This window comes from Centruroides vittatus, unplaced genomic scaffold (genome assembly GCF_030686945.1).
Source record: "Centruroides vittatus isolate TY-2023 unplaced genomic scaffold, ASM3068694v2 contig_388, whole genome shotgun sequence".
NCBI classification, from domain to species: Eukaryota; Metazoa; Arthropoda; class Arachnida; order Scorpiones; family Buthidae; genus Centruroides; species Centruroides vittatus.
Window position 1 is genome coordinate 490,009 of NW_027122204.1, and position 15,118 is coordinate 505,126.

The window sequence follows — 15,118 nt, forward strand, 5'->3', positions numbered from 1 at the left end:
TAACTCTTTATGACTGTTTTATTTTTAAAATTTTTCTGGAAAAAATTAAAATTCTTACACATAATCAGATGATAATCATTTTTATAAAATTAATTTATCAAAAAATGAATTAATTTATTACATCAGCTAAATTAGTCAGAGAAATTCATCAGAAATAAAATAAAAAAATTAAAAAACAAGTTTAAAAAAAAGCAGGTTCAAACGGCAATTACAGTATCTAGGGTCAAAAACTCTCTGGAAGCAACCATTTCATCTGCCATAACACAATGTTTATTTTTAGTTGTAAGTGATCCCAGTGCTTTACAGAAAGTTTCTGATTAGTTTATTCAATAGTTGACATTAATTATTTTATTTAATGAAAAATTAAAATTCTGAAGAGTTTATAAAAATATAATATCAAACTCCCATTAAAGTTAACCAGTTTGATTTAACATGTAAATTCTTAGACATCAAAAAATGAAAATGACTTTGAGTTATCCCAGTTCAAGTTAACCAGGTTCCACTATATATTAAAGTGAATCTCCACAAGACAAAAAGGAAAACTACTTCAGTATTTTTTAAAGATAATTATTTTTCAGAGCTTCAGAATTATGTCATTATATGAGATTATATTGATCAAATATGTAACTGATTAATATTTGTTTAACTCTTCGTCACGCGCCTAGTGCCGATTCCACACCAATCGATTTTTAATTAGTTCGTGTAAAAATTCTAATTGTCCGAAAAATCTGAAAAAATTATTACCTGTCTAATTTTTCTTCAATTTTATGATGCGCTATTCATTTTTTGCTTAAAGCGTTCCGTTATTTTTAATTAATTATTGGTGCCGAATCGGCACTATGGCGCGCGTTATCTCGGATTTCAATTTTCAAATTTCCCGCCAGTCGTTGTTACTAAAAATAGCCGCAGCGGTGGCGCGCGCGCTTCTTTGTTTATAATCGCGTTATTTTAAAGTGAATTACTTCTAATAAACTGAAATTTGACCGGAAATAATTTAATTTCTTACAATGGTATTTTTTAATTATTTTTTAAAGTTTTATGACACCATCACAACATTTCCCTGAGTGGAAGAACACAATTAGAAAGTTAACACTATATGAACGTATTCATTTTTTATATTATCTATTTTTCTGTATTTTTTTTATTTTCTGGGTTAGGCATAAGGGCTTGCTTTCACGGATTTGCAAACAGGACCTTTTGGATAAAGTATCCAACAAATGAATGACATTTATTGATATATATATCAATAAAAGTTGTTCATTTGTTGAATACTGCATCCAAAAGGTCCTGTCTGCTAAATCAGTGAAAGAAACCCCGTATGCCTAACCTAGAAAATAAAAAAATTAACTTTTTTGCACACGCTAATTATAATTTTTGCAATACAAGATGTACATAAAGTTTTAGCATTGTATAATGTAAAATGTATAAACGAATAATAGAAATGAATATTTAAATGTATAAATAAATAATATATAATATAATTTTATTTGTATTACCAATTTATACTGTTTATCTTAATTATTATTTATATAACTCTTGTATTGAAAGTAGAATAGATGTAAGCAAGAGACGAGATAATTGACATCCAGGCGACACTTAACGCCTGGATGTCAATTATCTGGTCTCTTGCTTATTCAGAGATCGGCGTGAAGTCCACCATCGTTAGGATTATTATAGATCTAATAGAATAGATGTAAAAAACATTTTCGTGTAGTATAAACATTTTTTTTTCTATTATATTTTTGTTCCGTTTTTTTATTTTTTAAATACAGTCAGTAATTAATATATATTATTCCTATATAGATTTATTAATTATAATAAACATACACTATTTAATATTATATTAAAATAACACTCTTTAATTAACATCTGAAATGAAGAAGTAATTGAATCGAGTCCCATCGCCATCTTTAGTAACGCGCGACAGTAATTAATTGATTCTGAGCGCGTCGCGTTGCATCAATTTAAATAATTTATAAAAATTAAAATTATAAATATGTTTATAAAATAATTGACGATATCTGTTCGCAATAGTATTGTAAAACACACTGTACTTATAGTTCAGCATTTCTGATAAATTTTAATAAATATTTGAATTTTCGTATATTTTATATATAAAAATCGAAGAAAAAAACATAAATTTGTAAAACTTAATAAAAAAAATATCTGCAACTTCATAACACATATAAGTATGAGAATCCATCAAAAAAAGATAGTTAATAATAATTAAAATCGAGAAAAAAAATAAAACTTTCAAGGTAAGGTAATTTCTGTGGTAAAATGTGAGGTAAGCGATCACGTGACGCCCGTCTCCCCATCTTCAGTAACCAAAACGGACGAGGTTGAAATAAAAGCCTAATCACCAGTAGAACTAAAAACAAACATCGGCGCGTGCCTAGAGCAATAAACTTGAACGGGAGCGAAGATGAAACACGACACTTTGTAATTTATGCTAATTACCTTCTAATATTAAAAAATTAAAATCATCAATAAATTATGATGAAATTAAAACTTTTTTGACTGAATTCGATTACAAACATATTAATAAACTGGATTAAAGTAAAAATACCCGTTTTTCGATGTTAAATTTTTATTAATTAATTTTTTAAATTGGTGCCGAATTGACCGAGCGCGCGTGATTTCGATTTGACTGCGCACGCGCGTGACGAAGGGTTAAATACTGGTACAAATTCACGTATAATGCATTTTATAATAAATAGTATAAATAAAAATAGACATGAATTTTCAAGAAGAAAACTATTCTGAATACCTTTTCTGTTTTCTTTTTTTTTAGTTATTTGTATTAAAATATTTAGTCAGTTATGATGATTCTGAAGCATATTTTGTAGTATTATATTCTAGCACATGATATCACAATACTGATATTAAAATGCTTTAAATATATTAGAATAATTATTAACCGGAGAAAATTTATCTTTATATGGAATTGCTATTATAGTGTGTGATCACCACAAAATTGAATAGGTTTGTTAAATCTGTATATAATACTTTTTATAAAAATGACATACAATATTAATAAAGATAAAAATAATTTGCTATAGTTTTTAGTAGTTAACAAGTACAAAACATGACCAAAAATATTTGAACACAAAATCAGACACCACTGAGAAAACCACCAAAAAAAAAAAAATAAATAAATTTTACTCTATTATTAAATTTATATATATATATATATATATATATATTTGAAGTTTAATGACAATACAAAAATATTACATTTTTGAGTCCATCCTTTCATCCAATTTCACACCAACCACAGAAGTAACAGTAATAGTAGCTCAAAGAAAAACTTTGTTAAAAAGACAATTAATAGCAGAAAAAATTTTTTTACAAAGTTAAAACTCAAAAATGTGATATTTTTGTATTGTCATTAAACTTCAAAACAGAAGACATCCAAGAGTTATTATGTAAACTATATTTTTTTATTTTTTTACATAAATTATATCAATTACATAAACTGAAAATTATGTATAGTACCATAGTAATATACAAAATTCATTCTTACAATGAAAATAAAAAAACTGTTATTAATTACTAAAATATAATTTACATAGAAAAAATACAACGATTACTAGAAACAACTTGTACAAAACAAATCACTGAATATAAAGAACATAATTCACATTTATTTTTAATTGTACAAGTTTTATACTACCAAATGGATTCGTTAATTTATCCATTATAGGTTCAGCAAGACCCATAAATAGGAGTGCCCAGATGGTGAGAGACAAAGCCCAAGAAATTCAAGACAGAACTGCCCATGAGATTTTTTGCTAACCCAGATTCAATTCCAGATTCTCCACAGCAGCAGGTTGAAGCCTTTGGACCCTCAGCCACCCAACCATCAACCCAAGTTTTAAACAATCTATTTCTATATTAACTTTTGTGAGTACCAATAGTTTTAATATTGCTATTGATAACTGTTTATTTTTTTGTGGAATCCATATTCTATTAATAAGTAAAAGCTCTTTCAGCCAATGCCTTCTTTGAAAGTATAACATGTTCAAATTTGGAGTTCTACTATTTTTATGTCATTGTTTTTAAAATAGTTGAAAAATTAAACCAATAATGGTCTAACATACTCATTTAAGTGAATTCAGAAAATAACTTGTCATCATTTATAACAGAAATTAATTTTTATAACATATATTATAATATATGCTATAAAAATTAATTACCTTCAGGCTTCACCACTCACTTTTTGAGCTCTACATCATCATTTATATTATTCTGAAATCTAGAAGAAACAACTTAATTAATATTCTTGCATCTTTTTTAAAAAATGAGCTTTGCAAAAGTTTCCTATTTGTCAAAAATGAGACAAATTCTTGTCCTAAAGGCATTTGTGGAAACTGGGACATATCAAATACTGTAAAATGAGACATCTGGTTACCTCACATGCTCTTTATTAGCGATATATGTTTTGAGAGTAAGTTAGTATAATTATTAACTTATATACCAAAGACAAGTTTGTTACACAAGAACATATAAATTATAATTATTAAATATAAATAGTATGAGCATTCTTTATTCTAAACTGCTATACAAATATCAACAATAACAACAATCAATAGTTTTAAAATGATTTTAAATGTATTAAAAACTAAAGGTATAATAATAAATGCTTACTGGAACAAACAAATCAGAAATTAAATCTATTACACGCCTTTAAAGTATCCAGCATACTGTTAGATTTTCATAAGAACGTTTTCGATCACTTTTAGAGATCATCTTCAGTTACCCATTAAAAAGAAATTTGAATTTTGTTCGTTCTTTTTAATGGGTAACTGAAGATGATCTCTAAAAGTGATCGAAAACGTTCTTATGAAAATCTAACAGTATGCTGGATACTTTAAAGGCGTGTAATAGATTTAACTAAAGGTATTTTTGAATTAAAAATTACATTATTAATCTTATGTAAAATATTTAATTTTCTGCATTAAACTTCACTTAAAAACTTGATTAATCAAAGTTTACTTAAATTTTTAAAACAATGATTGCATAACATACAAAGAAAATTAAAATACTGAAACTTACAAGTGTAGGTAATATATTAGAGAATTTATATCGACATTTACAAAAGTTTCTAGTCATCCAGTAAGCATCTTCTTTAGATGAACACATTTTTGTAAAAGCAGAAGCAATTGCAATAATATTTTTAGTTTCTTCTTCTTGAAACTATAAAAAGCATTTAAAAATTAGAATAAATTAAATAAATCTTAAAAATTAACAAATTTTAGGCTATACAAATGAAGAGTCTTCTTTGTTCTTGTTCACACCTCAGGAAAATAACAGTCTTAAAGCAAAGTTGAAGGCTATTTTATTGGAGGCTACTTCAGCCACCTCATTATGCAAAACATTAAAAAAATAAAATAAAATACGGCAATTTTTATAAAATGTATTTTATATTTTTTAATTCTGCTATCACCGAAAGTACGTTTTTCTTTTTTTAATGTTTTGCATAACAAAGCAGACAAAGTAGCCTCCAATAAAAGATTGAGTCCACCGTAAGACTTATTTTATTGAAATGGGGACAAGAACAAAAAGACTTCATTTGTATAGTTAATTTGTTTAGTAATATTTGTTAATTTTTACAATTATTTGTCCTGATAATTTTTATTAAATAAATTATATTTGCATATAAATATAATCTATATAACATCGTATATAAAAAATTTGACATTATAGGTAAAATTATTTAACTTAGTAAATTTATTCTCCCAATTCATTTCTTCATTCCATAGCTGTCTGGATCTCGCAGGAAATTGTTTACTATAGTTTTTGAAGAATTGAGTTTCTTAACAATTTTTATTTCATGTCAATCAAGAGTTTTTAAAGACCAAAATTTGTCTTGACTCAGTATTCGTTAAGTGACTTTATTTTGGCATTGTTAACAAGATGTTTTAAGTATAACTAATATTTAAAATGTAAACAATGTGGAAAAGTTGAAATTTTCATAAAGGCACATCATATTAAAACATACACAATCTTATATTTTTCTCCAAATAGTAGCAATGTAAATTTAATAAAATCTATTTTATTTTAAAAATAAAATTAAACAAGAAACTGAATAAAAGTGTAAAATGTATAATATACACAGTCCAGTCACATTAATGTGACCACCCTTTACTGTTGACATCAACATAAAATAACTAATCACAGGTGGCAGGTAGCAACACATTGCAGTGGAGGGTATATAAAGGGTATCTGAGGTAAGCGAAACACATTGCAATCGTTGGCGTAATGGATGTACAACACGATTATATCCGACATCCAAAAGGGCATGATCATTGGCTTCTGGGCCAAGGGTGGAAGCATTTCTGAAACAGCTAATTTTGTAAACTGTTTGCATGCCGCCATGGTAAAAGTATACCGTGCATGGCAAAATAGCACTATCCAAAATCAGTGACATGGCAAATGTGGTGCACTACGGGCCATAGACAACAGAGGTGAACAACGGCTGCAGAGATGTATTCAGGCAGATAGACATGCAACCGCTGACCAACTGACTGCCCAGATGAACCAAGGAGCTACCAAAAGTGTCTCCTCAACGACGGTTCAGCAAACATTGCTGCATATGGGCCTCCGCAGCAGGTGCCTGGTTAAAGCACCTATGCTGACTCCTGTTCATCGGCAACAAAGGCTGGAATTTGCACGCCAGTACGGCAACTGGACGTCCACTGAGCGGCAACAGGTGACTTTTTCCAATGAATCATGTTTTATGCTCCATCGGACAGATGGATGTTGGTGTATACGGTGTGAGGCATCTGAAAGCAAATACCCTGCAACAATTGCCACAATGGTCCAAGCTGGAGGTGGGAGCATTATGGTCTGGGAATGCATCCCTGCGAGTACCAGAACCTCAGAACCTCATTGACTCTCTTCCTGCATGTCTGGCAGCGGTCCATGCTGCGAAAGGTGGTTATTCTGGTTTTTGACAGGTGGTCACATTAATGTGACTGGACAGTGTATAATATAATATAATAACTGTATAATATATATTAAGAGCAGGTAATCATCAGTTTTATTTTTAAATTATTGTACACTGTTACTACTTACAATTTTTCCACCACCTTATCAAACAGTGATTGTAAACTTCCTCTTAAATAAAAATATAGAATAACACTATAATTTACCTGTCTTTCTTCATTTAATACAAGTCTTCCTTGTTCCAATAACAACATATATGTCAATGTAATTGCTGGTGCTGTATCATCATTTATTTTCTGCATTAAACGTAATGAATGTTCTAAATATTTACACTGTTCTTTTTGCTCATGACTTACAAGTTTATGACTATCTGAATTCCTTGACAGAATGCCTTTAAAAAAATTTTTTAATTTTTAAAATTATAAAGTATAATAATCAAAAATATACTTATGATCTAAATCAGTGATCCTCAAAGTGGAAGTCATGAAAAATATTTGGGGGGGGGTCGCTGAAAAATTGATGCCAGATCAATTTTTTTCAAATATTTTATAAATTTACTATGGATTCATGTTTAGAAATAATAGAAATAAAAAATATATAAAATAATTTTTACTTAAATAAATTGCACATATAAATAATAAAAACAATATAAATATTTAAATACAAGCCTAAATATAATATTCATAAATTTGTGCACTATTGGGGAATCCCCCAAGTTCCACTCTCTGCCTAAACTATGATAGAACAGCGTTGTCATTTGGAACGGTGTTCACTAGCAGCGTTGCGTCTGTAGGCAAGTGGAGTTAGAAATACAGTAGAGTATCGATTATCCGAAAACCGATCAACCAAAAGCGTTTCAGTCGGCAAATTTGAATTTCCGCTAGTGCTGTGGCGCTGCAATATTTGGCTCTGTCTTGGAATACTCCAATATTTTAGTTGATATGCGTTTTTAGCTGGCAGCACTGGCGTGACCATGAGAGGGTACTTAAGGACACGCCAGTATTTGAACAAGACTTTTTTCCCATTGTGAGTGGTAAGTTTTGCTCGTTTTTCTCAGGACGTGTTGTGCTGAATCGGAACGTTTTGAGACTAACTTCCAAAATATAATGTTTTTTGTTTTTATATTTTTCAATATATTTATTTTGTTTGTGAAAAATAAAGAAATAATTTTTTTTTTAAATTTCATTAGTCTTAACATTGACAAAAATTCAACGCAAAGCGACACGCAACAGAGAGAAATTTCAACATGGAATAGATTAATTAAACAAAAGAAATTTACTCCTCCTGAATTTAAATGAACCCCCTCCCTCTGGGATGTTTTTCTACACACACATTCTTCGGGGGTCCTTTGAAATTTATAAGTGCAAAGGGGGATTGCGGACCAAAAAGTTTGAGAAACACTGATCTAAATAATATAATGATAATGTGAAATTAGAATACAGGTACTCCTCACTTTACGACCTATCTGCTTAACGACCACTCGCACTTATGACCAATCGAGTTTCGACCTGCAATTCGGGGAATCCCCTTTCTCAGCTTGAGTGTCGGTCAGTGGTAAATGGTGACATGCGCACTAAGCATACTATAATAAGCAAATAGCATACTATAATAGTCTTTTTATGAATAAATTTGAAGTTTGTTGCACAATTTGTATAATTTTACAATGATCCTATATTCCCAGTGCAAGCTCCTCGCTTATCGACCAATTCGCTTAACGATGTAGTCGTCGGAACGAAACTCAGTCATAAAGTGAGGAGTACCTGTATAGAAGTTTCTCAGGAATTAAATTTACTGAAATGAATCTTTAAAATGAACTAATAAATTAGCATAGCAATATAAATAAAATATAATATTAAAAAATATATTTTTAGTACACTTTTTATTAAAAGTTATAAATTTTATTAAATATTCAAGGAAAATTCCAACTAACTAAGATAGACAGAAAAAAAATATTCTGCTTTATCAGAGTCAAACAAAACTAAAAAAAAAATCTTCTCAAGTACTTTCAGACAATAAAAATTCATATAATATAAAAATGAAGTAAATAATTTTAATTAGATTTTTTAATTAGTCATCCAGATTTTTTAATCATCATAATATTTTGGTATTAATATGGTATCAACAAATATTAAATAGCTCATCAGAATCCAAGAACGTATTAAAGAAAAATTGGGCTTAATATAAAAAGATTGAGAATGTAATTAAAATTAAAACTTTTATCATTATATTATAACAAAATTATATATACAGTCGATTCCGTTTAATTGGACCACTGGTTAATTGGGGCTTTATTGGGCCAAATCTCAAAGAACAGAAACCAAACTAATAAATTAATACATAATTTAATCGCTTAATTGGGACAGTAGCAGAAAAGGAATTTAGCAAGTTTTGATATATTTTAGAAATCTTCCGAAAATATGTAGACACTACGTACACTAAAGTCATATAGGCCTAACGATTGGCAGAGACAAAGCAATTTTGTCTTTTGCTCGGGCAGTTCAGCTTTTCTGGAGGCAGTCACCATAGAGGGATGTATCACAAGAGGATCCCGTCTGAGAAAGACCTGAATGCGAGCTTCTGACCCTGCTCCAGATTGGACCAGACAATCCCTTTAAAAGCGAAGGGACAAAGATCCCCGGACAATTTTTCAAGGTCTCTCAACTGAGTTGGAAGATAGCTAGAGTTTCCTTGGAAGATATTGTGTGCATAATTATGTCTAGATTTGAACAGCAGCCATCCGATCATTGAGACCAGCATCCGGAGTTGACGGATTCTATGGATGTTCCTGCTGAAGTGGCCCTTCTCGAAGTAAAGGAAACTGTGCTCAAAGGAAGACTGTAAGGTGACTTTTGGGCAAACCCTTTCCTTTCTCCCTTTTTAGTTAGAACATGTTCTAATTAAAAAGGGGAGAAAGGAAAAATCGTTTGATCAGGAACGAATCGAACAACCAACCCTTGTGTATGTCACTACTAATACTGTATTTGGCAACACTAGCATGATGCAAATCAGTTATCTATCGTCATGAGTCTGGCAAATTTATAGTACAAATATTTTCTGTATTTTGGTTTAATAAAGCATTAAAATAGATACCTAATTATTATTTTTTACCTACTTATTTATTTACCTATGTGTGTGAGCCGAATGTGGTGTAGGGCCCTTTGTTGATGATTTTCTACAAAAAATTTAGAGAGAGACAAAATGAAAAAGTCAGAGACAATTAAAACTGTTTCCCACAGACTTGTTTCCTTGTTGAAGGTGACACATTCAATGTGTCACCCAGAACCCACAAGTGAAATTTTAACTATTGGCCCCAATGTGCTAAAAATTCTAGTGAAGTCATGGGAAAAACCCAAAAGAAGCCCCCCTAATAAAAAGGAGGATGAAATGATGAGAGAGAGTCGTCATCAACATCAACTCGATTTCTAAGGTGTGTGGATTTTAACCCATCATTGAAAGTTGTCACTAGTTCCTTGATCCAGTCATCCTTGAGCTTCAATTGTTGGATACCTGTGGATTATACAGATTTATCATTCCTTCATATCATCTAGTTCATCCTTATGGTTTACCTTCCTGAGATGCCTGTTGTGCGCCTGAAGTAAGAACTGCCCTTGAGAACTTTCTCCCATTCGGCCCATTTGGCTTGAATCGTGTCAAGATTCTCGACAAGGTATTTATCCCCATGCGTATCTCCTGTAAACTCTCTCTCTCTCTTGCAACCAATAGATTGATAGGCTAAATCTATATATATCTATCCCGATATGTCTATTGTATTGTATTATATACTCCTTTCCACTGAAATTAAATCGTTATTGGTTGTTAACCTGTTATCCAAGTGATTCACTTCTGGTACGCTGTCTCTCACCTCATCTCCATCCTGAATCCAATCACCTATGAACGCGGCTGCTCGCATGACTGAATCAACACACCGTCTCGGATTCCATGTCACCCGGGACATGGTAGTGTCAGTCCCAACAAGGTACCAAGGAGATACTGTCCCTCCAGTCACATATGTATTACATATTTTATTTTAGAATTTATTATTAGTTTGTTTAATTGGGGCAGCCACTAAATTGAGCCAAAATAGATTAGTCCTAATGTGTCCCAATTAAGCAAAATCAACTGTATATGATTTTCAAGCATAGATGCAGAACGGTGCAATTTCATTGTTCAGATAAACAGGAATTGATGTTTTTCAACAGAAAATACATGTAATCATTGACTTCTGCCTGCATGAGATAATTCAAGATATACAAATTTTTTTCTAATGTAATCCTAATATACCACTTACAACAAAATGTGAAATGGTAATTGGCCAACCAATCAAATTTTGCAAAAAATGGACCAAAAGTTTTAAACTTGGCACCCTTGAAATCCTCTAAAAACATATTTTGTGCTTGTTGGTGACTTTGTATCAAGTAATTTTTCAATTTGAATGACACCATCCTGCAGGATAGTTGAAATTAATTCACCAAAAGTAGTATTGACATCCCCTAAATAAGAGGATGGATCCTAAAAAGTTTAACTGCATTTTTTCAAACCATGTCAAAATGTATAAAGAATAAACTTTCTTCTTCATATATTAGATTATAACAAAAGAATAAAATAAATGTTAGTAGGACAATTAGCAATCTAGCATGTAATATTTTTATTAGATAAGCCTATGGATAAGATACATAAAAGCCTATAAAGATAAGATAATGCCTAAAATAAATGATATGGATAACTCACATCAACGGATACTACAAGAAATGAATGATAACTTCAAATATTTAATAAAAATCAATGACTTCTAGATATACAGAGATTAAATACTCAAAATCATTGAACTTTTATTTATTATATAAAATTAAAACTTATTATAATCTATAGTATAAAAAATAATTTATTACTTAAGATGCAATATTTTACAGATAATTAAAGGTAATTTTTACAGTTTATAACATTGAAATCTCAGTTATAATATTACAACAAATTTAATCAAAAATAGAAAAACAAATTATTAAAAATCATGAAATTAAAATGTAGTTAATTCAAACAAACTATTTCTATAATCTTCAAAATAGTCTTTACAATCTAAATCATAAAAAGACTAGTACTAATAAAATAAATTTTCATTAATTTGAAGTTTAATAATACAAACTTTTGGATAATTTGACTTTCATAGATTGTACTGTCATTCCCCCACATACAAGTATCAATACATTAATATTACAATACTTGCATTAATTCAAAATTTTAAGACCACTTTGGATAATTTAAATAAAAATAAATTGTACTGTGCATTGAAAATTATATTTATTACAAGAAAGACAGTTGACCAAATAGTCAAATATACTTTAGTACTGTACTGTACATCTTATTATTCTTAATCTGTAATGGAATTTTTGTAAAATGTTATCATTATTATCCTAGAGTTCTGAGATAATATTACAATATTTTCATTTTATGTTTAATAAACTTTATAAGTTTAAATTTTATAATGCTTTCACGTTAATTTTTATGATTCAACAAATTTAATGTTTAGTTTTTTCCACTTGTAATATTTGTAATGCTTCTTGAATTGTTATTATTTTGTTAGACATTTCTAAAAATTCAAACAATGAATAACACAATATTTTCCCAAATCCCTATAAAATTTTCCATATAAAATACCACAAAAACCTTTCAGTGAAAAAAAAAAATTAACCATTCTGTATAATTAATGCAAATATTTTCGACAAAATTTCAAATATTGTTCATTTTGTCACTTTGTACACTCCATTCTGTCGTATTCAATTTCCACTTGCCTGACAATTACAGTAGAGCATCGATTATCCGACCCCCGATTAACCGACTGCGTTCTAGTCGGCAAATTCAAATGTCTGCTAGTGATGTTGCGCTACAATATTTGGTTATGTCTTGGCTACTTTAATATTATTTTTGTTAAATTTTTGCATGTTTTAGCTGGCAGCACTGGCTCGACCATGAGAGGGAGGCTAGTATTTAAACTAGGCCTAATACACTATACTAATAATGTATTTTTTCATACTTTTCGGTTATCCGTTTTTTCAGTTATCCGACCAACCCCAGTCCCCAATTAAGTCAGATAATCGATGCTCTACTGTATTACTTAAAACAACCAAAACCACTCGCCTTAATTAAACATAACAGTTAATTTCGTCATTCATATAAGGTTTTTGTGGTATATAAATTATGTTTTTTCAATAATTATATATTATAAATCAGGGGTGTCCAACCTGCGGCCCACATGTGGCCAAAGGCAAGTTCGAATGCGGCCCAATAAACGTGTAAACAAAACCGACAAATTTATTTATTTATTTCAACAGCATAAACTCAAAAAAGAAGTTTCACAAAGCCATAAACCTTTATACACATTTTATTTTTGAGTGGAAAGGAAATATTTTCAAATACTTGGAAATGTGTGAATGAGAAAGGAATACTAAAGGAAGGAATACTTTATTTAATAAGTATCAGTTTTAATTCTGTTTGTATATGATTAGTGGGTCACTAGAAACTAAAACCTTAATTATGACATCATATATAAGATAAATAATTTTAAATTATAATATCACAGATCTTTAAAATTAAATAGCCAAACAGCTTGTTATTCTAAACAAGATTGGCCAAGCCAATCTGATAGCACGTTCCACAAAAGCAAATCAAATATTAATTTTGTTTAAAATAAATTTTATAAATTCTTGGAATCAAGTAGTTGTTCAGAAGAATTTTTCACTGACTATACAGTAAGGGTCGATTTACACACTACAGTGATGTGCCGACACAGTGCAGTAAGCTTCGATAAATATCACACATAGCCAATCAGAGCTTCATGTATGACACTTGTATGATTGACAGAATACAGATTACGTGTCGTAGATGAAACTCTAATTGGCTATGTGTGATATTTATCGATGTTTATGCACCAAACGGTCACTGTGCCGGCACGTCACTGTTGTGTGTAAATTGACCCTAAGGGATGTGGTTTATAGACATAAACATTTAAATATTATGTTCTAAATTAATGGTTTAGAACATAATATTTAAACGTTAAAGAATTCTATTCAAAAAATTCTATCCCTACAATGGCTATACAGTCGAAAGCATTAGATAAAATTAAAAACAGTTGCTGAAATAGGTTTTTAATGTACAATAATCCAGTTAAAGCTCAATATATGAAATAAAAGAATTGAATGTGAAGAAATGTTATCATTTATACAAAGACTTCAATTGACTTATTTCGATTCTAGGAAGAAATACAAGTCTGAAAAGGGTTTTTACAGGTGAAGTCATTGCGCATGTGTGTGGATATGTGCAATAAATGGATTGAATGGAAAATAACACTTCGGTTTTCTTTTTTAACTCTTTCTGCCTCGTAAGTACCAAGAGTGCCTCTTTAAGCAAACTCATTATGGATTCAGCCAGGACCACAATTAGGCGGCTGGATGGTGAGAGACGAGGCCCAACATATCCGGACCAACCACTCCCCAAAAAATTCCTAGGGATTTTTCAACCTGTCGAGATTTGAACCTGGGTCCCCAGAGCAGCAGGCTGCCACCTAGACCACTTGACCATAACACTTAGGTAAAGGAAATGAAGTCATTGCGCATGCGCGTGGAAATATAGACTGACAAAAGTCCAACATAAGCACTTCACCACTATAGTGGAGCGTGCTAAAAATTGAATTATGATTGTTTTCATTATAAAATTGTATATTATATTATGAGGTTGTAATCAAATCATCAACCTATTACTTAATATACAATATGCACTTATATACGATTAATATCATAATAAAAACAATGATTTAGTTATTAATGTTAGGAATATCCTTTTACCAAGCAATAACTTCCAAACGTATTCTCTGTACATAGAAGGCAGAGAAAACCTAAGACAAAACTGGGCCAACTTAGCCATGTCAATTGGTTTATCTCTTAATAAAATTTCTAACGACTTCTTTTCTTCTACGCCTCTGAATCCGACTTTATCGTAATAATACGATCGAAAGTTACGACTATCATCTGCCATTTTGTATTTTCGTCTGCTGCACTTTTAGTGTCCCCTATTGGCTGATTGAATTAATTAAGTGGTAAAATGAAAAATATATACATTATTATTATTATTATTATTATTATTATTATTTAAGAATATTTATCTTCTATTAAAATAC

At 30.1% G+C, this 15,118-nt stretch overlaps 1 protein-coding gene across 1 annotated transcript in view; it reads right to left on the bottom strand.

The window, feature by feature from the left end:
• Positions 1-14,998, bottom strand: part of TBC1d7 (TBC1 domain family member 7) — a 39,080-nt gene extending 24,082 nt beyond the window's left edge. Inside the window, exons 1-3 of the mRNA XM_067270901.1 lie at positions 14,787-14,998; positions 7,158-7,342; positions 5,059-5,199 (exon numbers count right to left, since the gene is read on the bottom strand). Of these exons, the coding sequence (XP_067127002.1) occupies positions 5,059-5,199; positions 7,158-7,342; positions 14,787-14,976 (516 nt within the window). The 5' untranslated portion in view covers positions 14,977-14,998. The remainder of the gene's footprint in view (positions 1-5,058; positions 5,200-7,157; positions 7,343-14,786) is intronic.
• Between the last annotated feature and the right edge of the window lie 120 nt (positions 14,999-15,118).